The 16117-nt window shown below is 40.2% G+C and overlaps 1 protein-coding gene across 2 annotated transcripts in view; it reads right to left on the bottom strand.

The window, feature by feature from the left end:
* The window catches only part of LOC148024712 (uncharacterized), a 123692-nt gene that overhangs the window by 11620 nt on the left and 95955 nt on the right, over positions 1–16117 (bottom strand). The window contains exons 5-13 of one of the 2 annotated variants that reach the window (XM_087694359.1): positions 3726–3778; positions 3514–3608; positions 3329–3428; positions 3118–3212; positions 2938–3000; positions 2533–2608; positions 2309–2417; positions 2017–2188; positions 1785–1896 (exon numbers count right to left, since the gene is read on the bottom strand). In XM_087694359.1, coding sequence (XP_087550485.1) covers positions 1785–1896; positions 2017–2188; positions 2309–2417; positions 2533–2608; positions 2938–3000; positions 3118–3212; positions 3329–3428; positions 3514–3608; positions 3726–3778 — 875 coding nt within the window. The remainder of the gene's footprint in view (positions 1–1784; positions 1897–2016; positions 2189–2308; positions 2418–2532; positions 2609–2937; positions 3001–3117; positions 3213–3328; positions 3429–3513; positions 3609–3725; positions 3779–16117) is intronic. The other variant, XM_087694360.1, reaches the window with a different exon arrangement.

Consider the following 16117-nt stretch of genomic DNA (forward strand, 5'->3'; position numbering starts at 1 on the left):
ATATATATGATTAATGCAGCCCAACAGGAGGAAATTATGAACCACGTTCAAAAGCTATTAGAAAAGGGGGTGATTCAGCTCAATTCATCTCCTTATTGTTCACCAATGTTGCTGGGGAAGAAAAAGAAAGGTTCATGGCGCGCGTACATTGATTATCGTACTTCCCATAAGATCACAATCAAGAATCGCTTTTTCATTCCTAGGATCAGCAATTCAATGGATAGATTGCAAACATCTACCATTTTCAGCCCGCGTGATTCAAAAAGTAATTATCATTAGATTCCGCTTGAAGATGTGCACAAGATAGCATTTAGGACTTCTCTTGGCATGTATGACTTCATGGTCGAGCCATTTAAACTCACTAATGCTACAACCACATTTAACCATATGATGGATAGGATTTTTTAAATCACACTAGGCTTTGGTAGGCACATTATTTGATGATATGCTTGTTCACTCAAAGAATGAAGAGCGTAATAAGCACTCGGTTATTGTGTTCGATGAACTCAAAAAACATCAATTAGTTATAAAAAATGAGAGTTTCTCTTACATGAGATTCACTTTTGGAGGCACATTGTTTCAACTCATAATCTATATATGCTATCCACATATGGCCACACTTTGAAAAATGTTCATGAGTTTGAAGTTTCTTGAGGCTATATTTATACTACTGATAATTTATTCATTATTTTGCTGAAATTGCATCAACCTTTCCAATGGATAGAGGTGGAAATTTCAACATTTGAAAAAGCTGGAAAAAAAAATTTGACTTCGAATCCCATGTTTACATTTTCAAATCTCAATAAGTCATTCGTGGTACCCAGTGTGATGCTTGTTATAACAGCAGTGGGAGTGTTTTAAAACAAGAGGGGCATGTGGTTGCCTATGAGAGTTGAGTTTTGCATGGTGTTGAAAGAAATTTACAAGTCTATGTGAAAGAATTACTTGCTGTAAGCCATGCCTTCTCTACATATGAAAACACTACCTTTTAAAGGCACATTTCATTGTGCAAACTGACCATCAGAATTTGAGATATTTTCTTACTCAAAGGGAGTTATCTGAGAACATATGAGATGGGTGATTTTACCTCAATGTTTCATTTTCCAACCATGCACATTGAGGGTAAAAAAAATATTGTGGATCATGCACTTTCAAGAAAGCCCCAAATTTCAGCAATTATTATGGCTTATCACTATGAGTTGGGTGATATGCAAGCACATTATGCTACTAATTCTGACTTTGTGAATGTTGATGATCAGCTTTGCAATAGCCAAAGGCATAAACATTACATTCTTCATAATGGCTTGCTTATAATGCATGGGCGATTGTGCACCACAAAGCAATTGAGACCAAAGGTGATGATTCAGATTCATGCTCCTCCATACGCAAGGCATGGAGGGATTGATGCTACAATCAAAGCGATAGAGCACTTAGTATTTTGGCCAACTTTGAGGCATGATATTAAAGAGTCTATAGGCACATGCATTGTAGGTTAGAAGGTAGAGTATCATAGGGAAAAGGTTCCAAGGTTGTACCTATTGCCTATTCCTGATATTTCATTTTTTAGTCTTCCAAGGACACCTACTGGAAATAATGAGGTTTGGTACATACCTTGGCTCTTCAGGAAAGGAAATGCCAACTGAGCCTTAGCTTCTAGCTCACTCATTATTTGGACTTTTAGAACATCTGTGCCTTTTTTTCTGAGCATCCTAAGAGCATGGCCTTTGTCTAGAGATGCATGTCCTCTTGCATGCAACTGGACACATACAACCAGTACTACTTACATGATATAAGGGTGAGGTTGAAGAGTTTGATGTCAACAGCAACATTTTGCCTTGCGCATCTAGAGCCATCTCATGACGTGGTACTTCAAAATCCCTCACCTGGCAGAATCTGCTGGCGAGGTATGACATAAGTCAGGACAAAAATATTGGATATTCAAGTTGGTATAACATTATAATAATCAGCACAAATATATGGAAGGACTTTTTCAAGGCCCAAAAATTGAAATATTACCTGCTAGCATCTTGCTCTTGAAGAACCTGCCCTTGATTATGCAAGCTCCATTCATAAACCTTTCCGTCAGCCCCAAGGCTGAAGATGCTTGCTTGGTCTGGACCAAACTTCACACAGCTGACAGATGAATAATGAGCTGGCCAGCCAGTGATAGGCAAGCGGGCATACGTATCTATATAAGTTCAGAGCAGATAAAATCAACTGCTTTGAGTTGTAGTGTTGCATGAAAACCAGATATATCCATGAAGGAATCAGAGCTAGAGAAACTTGCACATAAAGTGAAGAAGGATACCAAAAAGATGGATCATTCCATCAGTTGCTCCAGCTGCCAGTATCTTCCCATTGTGATTGAAACAGACAGAAGTGATTGCAGGTGGATCTTCACCGAGAGGAAGAGAGGTCTGTGTCAAATTAAAAGATGTTCTCATAGGCAAACCATTTGCTAAAAACATAAAGAGCCCAAGCAGGAAAGCATGTAAATTCGTAAGCAAGGTCTTAATATTGCAGCCCCATTACCAGAGGCTTCCAAGTCTTCATGTTCCAAAGGGTAAGAGATGCAAAGCCCATAGCTTCAATACCTTGCCTCCCAAACCTGATAGTCCAACAATCAACGAAACAAAGAAAAGATAAAACCTTTTACACAATTGCATCTTAGCGTGACATTATATTTCAACTTCACTTTGGACTTCACCAGTGAGTAACACACATCTACTTTTTGTGGTGTTGCACCAGTGCTTTGCACATAAAAATTATCTCAACACCCAAGATTGATACTCCAAACAGGTAGCGTACAGCTGGTATTATTGTATAACCACAGTGCAAAAATGCATCAAGAATCATTATTTCTAAACTCTAGATATCTCGATCACATGTTCAGCTTTCCAGAACTTTAGAAACCACAAAAAGTAAGGACTGACATACCCACTTGAAGATGCTGCAGAAGCAAAGATTGGCTCCATTGGACTACACTTTAAGTCCAGAATCCTGTACAAAAAGCACTTTTGGGCTAAACTTGCTGCTGATCATGTAGTTTTGAATGGAACAAAAATCAAGAAGCAACTTTCTTCACACATTAGAAAACATGCGATAACAGAAGACGACCTTGGATAGGCAGAGTCAGTGGCTAGATCACAAACAACACGTTTCGCATCCACATTCCAGGCCTTGATACCTCGCTCTGCTGTGCCTATAAGCAGCTAGACCCCAGTGCCATATGAAAAACTTGATAAAAGAAAGGAAGCTTAAGGCTTATTATCATACAAACATCCATTGAACTTTCGCAGCATTATATCCAACAGGAGAGGTGGCGTACCAGGCGGTCCGTTTTAAAGTCCCATTCTAAGGAGGTCACCTCTGCAGCACAATAAATTGTGGCATTTCTTGAAGTTGAAGTTGAATCAGAGTTCCAGATCCTGTAAAAATCTTCAAGAATCACAAACCTTTTATTCTACTTACTTTATAGATTATAGTTAGCATAGTGAAATCATATGCCTGTACCTGACAGTCCCATCTATTGAAGCACTTGCAATATTTGCTCCACTTGCTGAAAATCGGCATCTGCTGATCGGGCTTGTGTGACCAGAGAAGCATTCCTGAAATAGAAATGCTATTATCAGATGTCACCTGAAATCTGGTCTTATGTTTTAACTTTTCTTAGAATACCATTTCAGGAACCCTACAAAAGAAGTTTCTCCTTCACCTATAGTTACCTGAGAGTCGTAAGACACTTCAGGAAACTCCTCTTCCAGCCATTCAGCATCATCTGGCAATAATTCAAGAAAAGTACTTGATGAAGAAAGAGGCAAAATTGAAGCAATCTTCCTCCCTCCCTTTGTCCTACCTTACATGTCACCAACTCACCAGAATGGATTTATACTTACTGGGTTGTCAAGTTCAGTTTACTGGTGCTTGAATTCTCAAATTGTAGGCGATAAATTTTGGTGATACGCGACAGCTTTTGGTGATAGTAGGTGAAAACACTTCTTGCTCATGAGGCACATCTACACCATTGATTGTAGCTAATTTCCTCCTATGTCAGTGTTGTTCACTACCAACTGCAACTTTTCTGCATGTTTGTAGATTTAGAAGATATCTCAATACCAATTTTTCGACTTTACTAACTCAAAGGATGAGATCTCTCATCATTCCTTTGAGAGACGGCAAGATTATCGAAGGCCACAGCCCCTCATTCGAACTCCTGGTTCAGAGCACCACTCTCCTCCTCCCTCCCTTTATGTTTTCCATCTGGTTTGGTCTACCAGCCTGAAGATGCTACATACAGCACCCATTTTACATGTGCTTCTGCTTCCTCCTTTGCCCAAAGGAGACAAGTTAGATGGTTCTAACTATTCTCTATGGTCATGTAAGGTGGAGTGTATTCTCGACACCTTCGACCTTTGGGAGTTGATTTCTCTCCTCCTTCCCCGGCCCATGGAAGACCCCGCACATGGGTCATCGATGAATCCTGTAGCCCTTTGGGATCACAACTCTCGAGCGCTCAATCCTTTCTCTTATGAGTTTACAAGATTCTGCCTTGATTCATGTTCATAGATTGAACACTACAATGAAGGTGTGGAAGAAGCTTGCGTCTCTTTACCATCACAAGATGTTTGCCCACATGATCTCCTTGGAGAAGAAGCTTCAAAAGCTCAATGCTGATTGGATCCGGCTTCATGAAGGCTCTTAAAACCAACCTTCCTTCCGTGGATGGGTGGTAAATCCCTGATTACAACTTAATTACAGCAGCAAACAATAAATGCAAATCTGAAAATACAAATTTACCTACTAATCTTGGACAATGCACACCCAATTTGCCCCAAAATTGGTGCCCTTTTCGGTATTTCTTTAGCTTTATTGAAATAGAAGTTGATTTCCAATGGGATTCTCCGGATCCCCTTCGCAATCCAAACTCCCCTTGCTGTCCAAAGCGGCCAGCAAGTCTTCAATTTGATTTGCCCCAAATTCAATGGATGTCTAGTCCTCCACCCGAATTTAGCTAAAATTCACCTTCAACCCTGAAAAATCCAAGTCTTGGAGCTTTCAATTTCTGGCTCGCTTCCTGAGGCTACTGCTAAACCCTAATTTCTGCTATAAATTAGGGTTTATAGCACAAAAATTTGCAATTTCTCAATCTCCAAGGGTCCAAATGCTGAGATCTTCGAAGCAAGGCTGTGAAATGGTTGGAAGATGAGAGAGAAAGCTGTAGATAGAGAAAATTCAAGGTTTTGTCACGAAAAATGACTGAAAATCAGTCAAATGCAACTACTGTCCTACCACAACAGCATTAAATGTTGTCGACAGCCTACAGCTAAGACATCCAAATTAGTTGTCACCTTGTACCTAGATGCAATCGCCCAGATATGGAGGGTCCGAAACTGCAATTGCCTCCTCAAAACTCAGTCGTGGCTGGCCACAATGGCTGAAAATAGGCTCGCCATGGCTGCTCACAGCTCTCCCACATTTGCTACAGCAAAAATGATCTCGTTTTTCCTCTTCTTCAACCTTATAGCAACCTGTATAGGCAAATTTGCCAAGTGGCAACCTTCCCAAATGGTTTTTCCAACATTATCCATCATTAAGTATTAATTTTCAGCCTCTAATTACTAAAAATTAATCTAATAATTATTTCAGTGTCCAAAAAATAATATAACTGGCCAATGATTAAATTGGCTAGGCATCTTCCACTCTCGAGTCTCTCTGTGTGCCATCTTTGACCATTAGATCGACGTTAGGTACCATTAAAACCACATCTCTAGTGTCACCAACTAACACTTAAGGCCAAATGAATAATCTAGGCCAACAATTGACACCAGATACCATCAAGTACCTATGCAACATAACTTATAGTAACTTTTACCTTTAACATCCCGTGATTTTCTCGGGTCTCGAGCTCGTAAATTTACTCTAACCCCAATTGCACCTCACATGTGCAACATTTACTTAATCATGTGATTAAAAATTAATTCACATATTAAGTGAGGTTTGAAGAATACATGTCCTCATGACAGCCCTCCCCCTTGAAATCCTTGCAATCGTCCTTAATTGCGCTGCCAAATGCATCAAAAGCAAAGTACTACACTGGAATTTCCATAGGGCATCATAGTCAACACAACATTGCACAGACTGGTGTTCAACCATTCCATATGCCCAACATATGCTGAAACTTACCAGCCAACATAACATAACATAAGACTCACAAAGAATCTCAAAAACATTGCCACATTGCCAGATTGTCATGTGACATATCCATTTCTCATGAGCTCAACTCATCTGGCAAAACTAAACCATAGTACAGCAAAAACCAAGCATAAACCATGGCTGAAACATCAATGGCATCATAAGACATGTTGTCCACAAAACCAGCTGAATACCACTGAATATTAATGATGATGCGTTGAAAATGAACATTCGATGATTAGCCCTTGATAATCATTAATTAATGCTACACCAAGCATAACTAATGGCATACCAAGCATAAGTAATCACACACCAAGCATAATGGATTACACACCGAGCATAACGGATACAAATGTGCAATTTCAAAGATGAAGTGAAAACCATACCGATCTCCATACCAAACATAGTGACTAGTACACTGAATAGTGATCTCTTGGCAAACATACTGTTTAGCTACAGTACCTTGAATGTATGTTGAATACATTCAAGATCCACTATTTCTAGAGCTATCCATTACTAAGGAGTGGAGGTGCTAGCTCCCTCACAAGCATCAGGTAATACTTGGGACCTTTGCTCTGCTGAACCTGATTGAACCCGAACTAAAGTCGGCTCTAATTTGAAATCATCAAGGTAAAGCTACAACAACTGAGAATGGTCTACCAAGTCATCCTCCTCCATCCATTTGGCATCCATTGGTGAATAATTCTGAAACTTCACCAAGTACCTTTTGGAACCCTTATCCCTAATCTTACTCTCTTTGTGTACCAAAATCTGCTCTTGTACCAATATTTCATTGAGCTCTTCAACCTCCAGCTAAATTTCAGCAAATACATCCTTTGGCACATCTCCATGAAAAGGTCTAAGCAAGCTCACATGAAAGGCATTGTGTATCCGCTAGTGTGCAAGCAATTTCAGCCTATAGCATGCATTATTGATCCTCTCCAACACTTGAAATGGCCCATAGTATCTCACATGGACAACTTTTGATACAATCTCTCTTTGCCCTTCATCTTTTTTAGCTGTGCCTTTTCAAATTGCACCAATACATAATCGCCCTCTGCAAAGTGCAAAGCACGCCTATGACGATCAGCTGCTCTCTTTTGCTTATCCTGTGATCTTTGAAGCGCATACTTAACCTTCTGATAAGCTGCATTCATGCTTTCCACATAGCAATTAGCCTCAAAGATCTTATCTTTTGTGTGAAAAACAGGAGGTACTTTCTTACCACCCTCCACCACCTCAAAAGGAGCCTTACCAATGAAACTATGCACTGTGTTGTTGTATGCAAACTTACCAAACGGCAAATACTGTTCCCACTGTGCTTTGTAGTCTGATACATAGCACTTCAAAAGATCTAATACTTTGGAATTTGCCTCCTCAAACTAACCATCAATTTGTGGATGGAAGGAAGAAGAGAATTTCAATGTTGTACCCATGTTCTCAAACAATCCTTTCCAAAACAAACTTTGCATCCGTGGGTCACAATCACTAATGATCGACTCTGGCATACCATGATACTTAAACACATGCTTCATAAAAAGCCGTGTCATATGATTGGCCTTTATCTTTTTCCTCACTAGAATGAAGTGGGCCTGCTTACTGAACTTGCATATAATAGTCCATATCCCATCATTCCTTCTAGGTGTGCGTGGAAGCTCAAAGATAAAATCCATAGCAATGCCCTGCCAAGGCCTATCGAGAATAGGCAAGGGCTACAATAAACCAGGGATCTTTTGCCTATTATACTTAACTTTCTGGCATACTATGCATGTCCTGACAAATTGCTCAACATCATGCCTCAAAGCTGGCCAATAAAACAAGTGCTCAACTGCCTTAACTATGGCATCAATACCCCTATGGCCCGCATAAGGAGGAGCATGACTCTCTGTCATCACCTTAGCCCTCAACTGCTTTGTGACACAATCGTCCATGCATCATTAGAAAGCCCTCAAGCCATTGCAAAGCTGATCATAGACGTTTCTAGAGTCAAAATCAGCAACATACTAATCCTTCATGGCATCCAACTCAGTCTGATAAAGCTGACAACTTAGGTTTACGTGATTTTGCATTAGCCACTACATTTTTTTTCCATCTATGTATACAATCTGAAAGTGAACATAGAATAAAAGCTTACCCACCGCATGTGCTTCTCAGATAACTTCATCTAAGTCAAAAAGTAGTGCAAAGTCTACTGGTCTGTCTGCATTGTAAAATCGGCCCCTAAGAGATAGTGTTTCCATGTGGAAAGTGCATGAATTACAGCCAAGAGCTCTTTCTCATAGACTTGCAATTCCTCTCTGGACCATGGAGAACATGACTCTCGTAAGCAACCACATGGCCATCTTGCATTAAAATAGCCCCAATGTTGTTTCCACATGCATCACACTGCACAACAAATGACTTCCTAAGATCGGGCAATACAAGCACATGATCCGAAGTCATCTTTTCTTTTAATGCATCAAATGCTGAAACTTCCACTGTTGTCCATCTGAATGGCACATTCTTCTTATGCAATGCATGCAATGGAGAAGCAATTTCAGCAAGTTCCATACTTCCTATAGTACAAACATGGACCCATAAAGCTACAGATCTCATGAATATTTTGAAGATGTGGCCATAAGCAAATTGCCTTAACTTTAGCAAGATCCATACGAATGCCAAAAAAGTAAATTTCATGCAAAAAGAATTCACTTTTCTTGTCATTAATCAACAACTAATGTATACGCATCTCATTGAATACTATGGCCAAATCCTTGCGATGCTTGGCCCCATTCTTCGAAAAGACAACCATGTCATCAAAGAAAGTGCCCACAAATTCCCTATGCTGCCGAAAGATGCAATCCATCATTCTGTTAAACATGGCAGGAGCATTCGTAAGTAGAAATGGCATAACAAGAAACTCCTACAAACCAAAAGATGTTCAGAAGGCTATCTTGGATACATCCTCAGGCCTAATCCGAATCTGATAGTAACCACTTTTCAAATCTATAAGGCTGAAAAAGGCTACCCCCTACAATCTATCCAAAATATCATCGATCCTAGGGATCGGAAATCTATTATTTATCGTGATTTTGTTCAAAGCACGATAGTCAATGCACATACGCCATGACCCATCCTTCTTTTGCACTAGAAGCACTGGAAAGCAAAACGGAGATGAACTAGACTAAATCAGCCCTTTCTCTAATAGCTCATTTACTTGGCTCATAATCTCCTCCTGTTGGGCTGCACTAACCCTGTAAGGTGGCTTATTAGGTGGCCAATTGCCAAGGATCAAATCTAAGTTATGATCCTCAGGCCTTTCAGGTGGCAAGTGTTCCGGAAGTGATAGAGAAAGGCAATCAGCATACATCTGCAAAATGGCATGCGATCTTTATCCAAAGTAGTCACTTTCCCAACATTTGCATTATCACTTTTATCTTTAGTGAAAAACTAAGTCAGCTGAAAGATGATTTTTCATTACTTTGGAAATAGCAGAAGCATATACAACAGGGATAGATTCCCCTTTCAGTTTTATATCCAAAGTATGAACTTTGCCTCGATGGAAGAGGGTCACAATCTTATGAGTATCAATCACTACATGCACACGATGACACCAAGGCATACCAAGCAAGACATCATATCCTTCCAATGGAGCAATAAAGAACTCTTCGATGTCCAAATAACTTTGAATGTGCAAACAAAGCTTTCCAATGATAGGAGTGACCAGCTTTGCATGTCCCTTGCATGCCATACCAATCTCACCCATGGGCCCCATCTCATCCTCTCTAATGCCTAAATAGCTGCCATATCAAGATAGATGAAATTTGACCATGCCCTTGGATCAAGAAAAATCAATCCATGCTAATCTTTGATTTTACCCCATGTCTTACAACGTTCAGTACTATCTTGATTAGACTGATCTGCCACTACAGCAAGCACTAAACCAGCTTCTTTCCCTTATTATCATCCTTTTTAAATTGCTGTTTATTAGGACAGCTACATACCATATGCCCTTCCTATTCACAAATATAGCATTTATTTACAGCCATCACCTCCCTACATCATGCAACACTTTTCCCACTCTTTCTCTGCGATTTGTTCTGCTTTCCAACCTTATTTTCAGATTTGCCCTGATTTTCAGCTTTATTTTAAGATTTACCCTTTTTCTCAGCCTTTGCCTCTTTGACATGTGACTTGGCATCATCATCGTGGAATCCTGCATCCTTTCCACGCAGCGATGTGTCGGCTGTAGTAGCAGTTTCTATAAGCCGAGACATGCTGGAAACACAAGACTTAATGCAAATATCCCGAATACCCTTTGGTAAACCACAAAATACTTCTCCACTTGCTCATGGAGGGGTACTATGCAATAAGAAGTAACTGGCAGCAATGCATCCCAAAACTTCTTATTATACTAACCCAAGTTCTTACAGTCTTTGGAATTCAACTGATTCCAAGCTGTCATAATATCTACTTCAAAGGTACTTGTCAGCCAATTTGAAGCAAACATTTGCTTGAACTAGACCCAAGTGGTGAGTCACTTCCCTTGAATAAGAAGTTTGGACCACTATTTGCGTATCTTAGATGCCTCTGTGAGTTGCCTCCAGAATAGGCTGCATCAAACTGCTGAATAAAAACAAGTACTTTCAGCCTATCTTCTGCACCACTGAAAGGCTCAAACTTCACGCTTTTGCTACCTTCATCATAGTCCTTCGGCAGACCTATGGAAATCAAGTTATCATAAATGGGCTACTGCAAAAAAGGTGCATTGGCTGTATTTGCATAAAAACCAGCACTATCTGAAGCACCTACATGACCAGCACCAAATCCTTGTGCTCCAACAGTCCCTGAGAGTACCAATACATATCCATATGGCCTGCTTTGTGCCCCAGGCATCATGCCTATGCTGCCATACATGGGATTAGGCATTCCACTTGCATTACCGAGATACATTGGGTGTTGTGAGCCACGCAAAGCATGTTGGGTGTAAAGTCCCCTTGTCTCCGTGTATATAGTCTTACATGTGTGAATACACCCTTATTGTACCTTGTACCCTAACATATAAATATATTCTTTTATTCTTTGTGTACCATCACAAACTGGTACACCTATCTTTGCGTTGTCGCAACGCGTAGGGTTGAAGGTCACCACAGGGGTTTGGCAAGAGAAAAATGTATGGGGGTTCAAGAGCTTAGACTTCGGAGATGGTAGAGATAAGAGAAGGGTTGAAGGTTTCAAGCCAAGTTCTTGAAGATAAGAGACAGCAGGGTGTAGGTAGATTCAAGGAGAGAAGTAGACGGAAAAGAAGGGATTCGAAGAGATTGAAGATGTAAAAGAATACTCACAAAAAGAATTAGAAAATATAGAAGAATACTAACAGAGACGAAGCCTGTCAGTTTCTTTCAGCATTATGAGAAAATATAACTCTAATAGATAAAAACGTGTACAAAATAATACCTTCCTCTATGTTGCTCAGATCGCCAATCTAATGCTTCCAATGGCTCCGAAAGGGGGGTTACATACTAGGATGCCTGGCCAGAATCCTGCCAGATCACTCCTCCATCTTCCACTTTCGGAGTGTTGTTCACAACCTGAAAACAACGATCGCGCATCGCGCGATTTCGCTAATCTCTTTTTTTACATAAAATCCTCTCAAATTGGCTGAAAGCTACATGCTTTCGTTTACATGTCCTCCTAATCTAGAAGTTATCTATAGTTTTATGGTTTTTTACAAGAGATAATATCTAGAATATCAAAATTTGACTAAAAACTTGTCCAAAAAAATCTAATATTTTGAACCATGGACACTAATACTAATGTCTAAAGTGGCATTGGCTCTCTAAATCTAAAAGGAAGCCACACCCTAGATTTCTTTTACACGGTGTGCGCGTAGCGGCACAACAGCGCTCACTCCCTCTATTTCTCAGCTCTGCTCTTCAACTCATACCTTGATCTCGCACTCCATTGCGTACTCTCCCCTTCAAACTCGTATCAGAGCACAGAGTGCACGCTTCCCGAGATCAAAGGCAAACGTGGGGTAGGCAATCGATGGGACTACTAATTGACGAGCGTCAGTTGTAACTGACCAACGCACAGGAACTACACACGACGAAGACCAGGGAGACAAGCACTATGGTGCTCTAGGTCGACTGAGCAGTTGACAACCAACACAAGTAAAGGACTAGACGTGACTAGATGTGACTAGACGAGACTACCAGTCGACAGGCGACTGGACGCCACCAAGCAACACGTGACTACCGACGAGCGCAACCTGCAACCTGTGTGACTGAGCCAACCCACCGGCGGAACTTGCGTGACTATAGATGAGCACAACATGAGTAACTAACGGGCCAAAGGACAAGACGTGACTGGCAGGTCAACAGTCCTACATCACGTCATTTTTTTTAAAGACCACAAATTCGTTTTATTTTTCACTTCAAAATTCTCCTTGAATTTCCCCTTCGCTTGACAGGGGTTCGTGCGCACAAGCACAAAATTCAGATTTGTGTATATTTATGCCTAGAAATCTGGGGCTTTTTAGATTGAGTACTGCTCATGCAAAATTGAGGCATCTGTGTCAAAAATTGCAGACATTGTGCGTGTTTGAATTGGGGATTTTGCCAAATTTACTAAAATTTTGATCATTTAAGTGAAATTTCTCAACATTCGACCCATAAAATTTGGGGCTTTTGCTATATTGGTGAAATTTAAATCATTTGAGTCAAATTGGCTGACATTGGTGCACAATTGAACACGAGAAATTTGGGGCTTTTGCAAAATTTTGTAAAATTTTACTAATTTTTCCTGTTTTATGCTTTCGGGCACATATATTAATGCAATCCGGGCAGGTGGGTCAGTGAAATTTTGGGGCTTTTGCTGAAATTAGTGGATTTTGGCAAAGTTAATGCATGAAATGCACTTTGGGAATATTGCTGAAGCAATCTTGTGGTTATAAGCAGAGTGATTTGAGCATTTTTATCTCCCGCTTGTGCGATTTTGGAGAAATTGCAGAGATTTCCTGGTGTTTTGGGTATCAGAAGATGATACGAGCACATACGTATGCAGTACACATGTTGGACAACTCCCATTGAGTTGATGTATTGTTGATTATTCATGTTGCAGCAGTCTTACTGATCATTTGTAGATCTGGGATTGGTGCAGATGCATTTTTGGTGATATTGCTGAAGTAGGAGTTACCTGGCATTGATGTATGCATTTAATGTATGCTGAAATTGCAGACATAATGCTGAAAGTCATTCGTTCTACTACTGTACATGTACTTGGACTGAATCTTGCTATTATTTGCTGAAAAATTGGGCTGAAATCAGCTAAATATTCAGCTCATTTTTGTTGTCATAAATTGCAGCATTGAATTTCTGGTTTGTTACTAAAAAAGGGCTACAAATGCTTCTAGCAGCAACAACACTAAATCCCTCTTTGAAATCAAGAGGTTTGATGGCATTGGCTTTGACTTGTGGAAGGATAGGATGCAAGGCATTTTGTTTCTCAAGGACTGTGAAGATGCTCTCTTGGAGATTAAGCCTGCAGCAGTGACAGATGTGGATTGGGCTAGACTTAATAAGAAGGCCATTGCATACATTAAGATGGCAGTGTCTAATGATGTACTTACAGACATCAAGCGTCTTGATACAAGTTATGCTATATGGAAAAAGCTTAAGGACATTTATGAAAATACAACTCCTGTGAATGAAGTGCATCTTATGCGTAAACTTGTGAACATGGAATTGGATGAGTCTAAGCCAACATCCAAGCATTTGAGTGCTTTCAAAGGGGTTTTGAGTCAGCAGGACTCTGGTTTGGCAGCTTTCGATGATAAATTGAAAGCTATTTTCTTATTGATGACTTTGTCTAACAGCTGGGAATCTTTGGTGATACTTGTCGTAGCCTCATGTAATGATGCGGACATTATGGCAACAGCAGGTGATATGCACATCACCAAAAAGGAGGTAATTGATGCCTTACTTTCAGCTCATGATGGGCTGTCATAATCATCGATAGTAGACAGCAATGCCTCTTTTCATGTTACTCCCTCTTTGGAGTCATTTTCTGAATACACTGCAGGTTGCCTAGGCAAGGTTTACTTGGGTAATAACTATGCATGTGAGATAGAGGGTGTCGGCACCATTCACTTGGCTCTTGAAAATGGCCAAGAGTTGATTTTGCGAGATGTCAGATTTGTACCTAGCATAAAGAAAAGTCTACTATCAATAGGGCAGCTTGATGCTAAAGGGTATTTTACTATCTTTGGTGGTGGATCTTGGAAGGTCCATAAGGGCTCTATGCTGATTGTTAAAGGCAGCAAAAGGGGGACTTTTATATTACTTGCATTGTAAAGCATTATCGAGCAAGTTCTTGGCAGTGGCTAAAGTCCATTCACAAATGGAGCTTTGGCACAAAAGACTTGGTCACGTGAGCCAGAAAGGCCTTCAGGTTCTCTCCTCTTTAGGGAGATATGATGTAAAAGGCTTTGGTCTCGAATTTTGTAATGATTGCTTAAATGGAAAACATGTTGAGTCTCCTTATTACTCTAGTGCCATCAAGAAGTCTAATGCACTTGATTTAATACACTCTGATGTGTACACTATGACTGTTAATTTGTATGGGGATGCATGCTACTTTGTTACTTTCATTGATGATTTTAGTAGAATGGGTGTATGTACTTAAAAGCAAAAAGGAAGTGTTGGATGCTTTTAAAAAGTTTCGTGCTTTTGTTACCACACAAAAAGGGCTTAAGTTGAAAGCCATAAGAACAAATAATGGGAGTGAGTATGTCTCAAATGAGTTTAACAAGTTTTGTGACGTGCATGGCATTAAGAGGGAGTTGACAGCCCCTTATAATCTTGCATCAAATGGTGTGGCTGAAAGATTTAATCGCACATTTTTTGAGAGAGTCAGATGCATGCTATTCACAACTAATCTTCCTCAGAAATTTTGGGGAGAGGCTCTTAAAGCTGCAGTTCATGTATGCAATCGCTCTCCCAATCGTGCATTGGAAAATGGCATTCCTAAAGAGGTTTGGTCTGGCAAACCTGCTTCATATGACCATCTACGTGTTTTTGGCTGTGATGCCTTTGTGCATGTACCTGTAGAATAGAGGACCAAACTAGACATAAAATCCATCAAGGGCACCTTCATGGGATATGGAGATGAGGGAGAGATGGGTTATAGAGTTTAGCTTTCTCAGGGTAAGAAGATAGTACACAACCGAGACGTAGTATTTAATGAGGCAAAGTTGCTGAAAAATGCTACACATGGTGATCTTGACAAAAAGAATGTCAAATTTCAACATGAACAGCCAACCATTAGCTGAAAATTCTGTCCCTTTTGATGCTGAAAATGAGCAGCAACCTATTGTGCTATAGCCGAAGATCATGGAAAGCAAATAGATGCACAGGATGAAATAGGACAGCAAGAAGAGCATGCTGAAAACAGATTACAGCAGCAAGAAAATGCTGAAAATCAACCACCTAGTGATAGTGTGCACATTCCTCAAGATGTAGGCCCACTGCCTAATCATACAAATCATTGGGTAAGAAGGTCTACATGTGTCAAAAGGCAGCCACAGAGGTTTCAGCCATCTTTGGATTACATTCTGCTAACTGATGAGGGTGAGCCTCTAACATTTAAAGAGGCACAGTCATGTGAAAACAAGAGAAAGTGGGAGCTTGCTATGCAGGAAGAGATGAAGTCTCTATATGCAAATAACACATGGGAGCTTATACCTTTGCCCAAGGATAGGAGAGCTATTTCTAATAAATGGGTTTAAAAAGTGAAATGTATTGATAGGAAGCCCAATTACAAGGCACAGATCGTTGCTAAGGGCTATACACAGAAGGAAGGCATAGACTTCCAAGAAGTCTTTTCCCTAGTAGTGAAGATGACTACGCTCCGTGTTCTGTTTGCTCTCAATGCATCCTTGGATTTA

Source organism: Lygodium microphyllum, chromosome 15 (assembly GCF_053477565.2).
Source record: "Lygodium microphyllum isolate KBCC chromosome 15, Lygodium_microphyllum_v1.1.10, whole genome shotgun sequence".
NCBI lineage: Eukaryota > Viridiplantae > Streptophyta > Polypodiopsida > Schizaeales > Lygodiaceae > Lygodium > Lygodium microphyllum.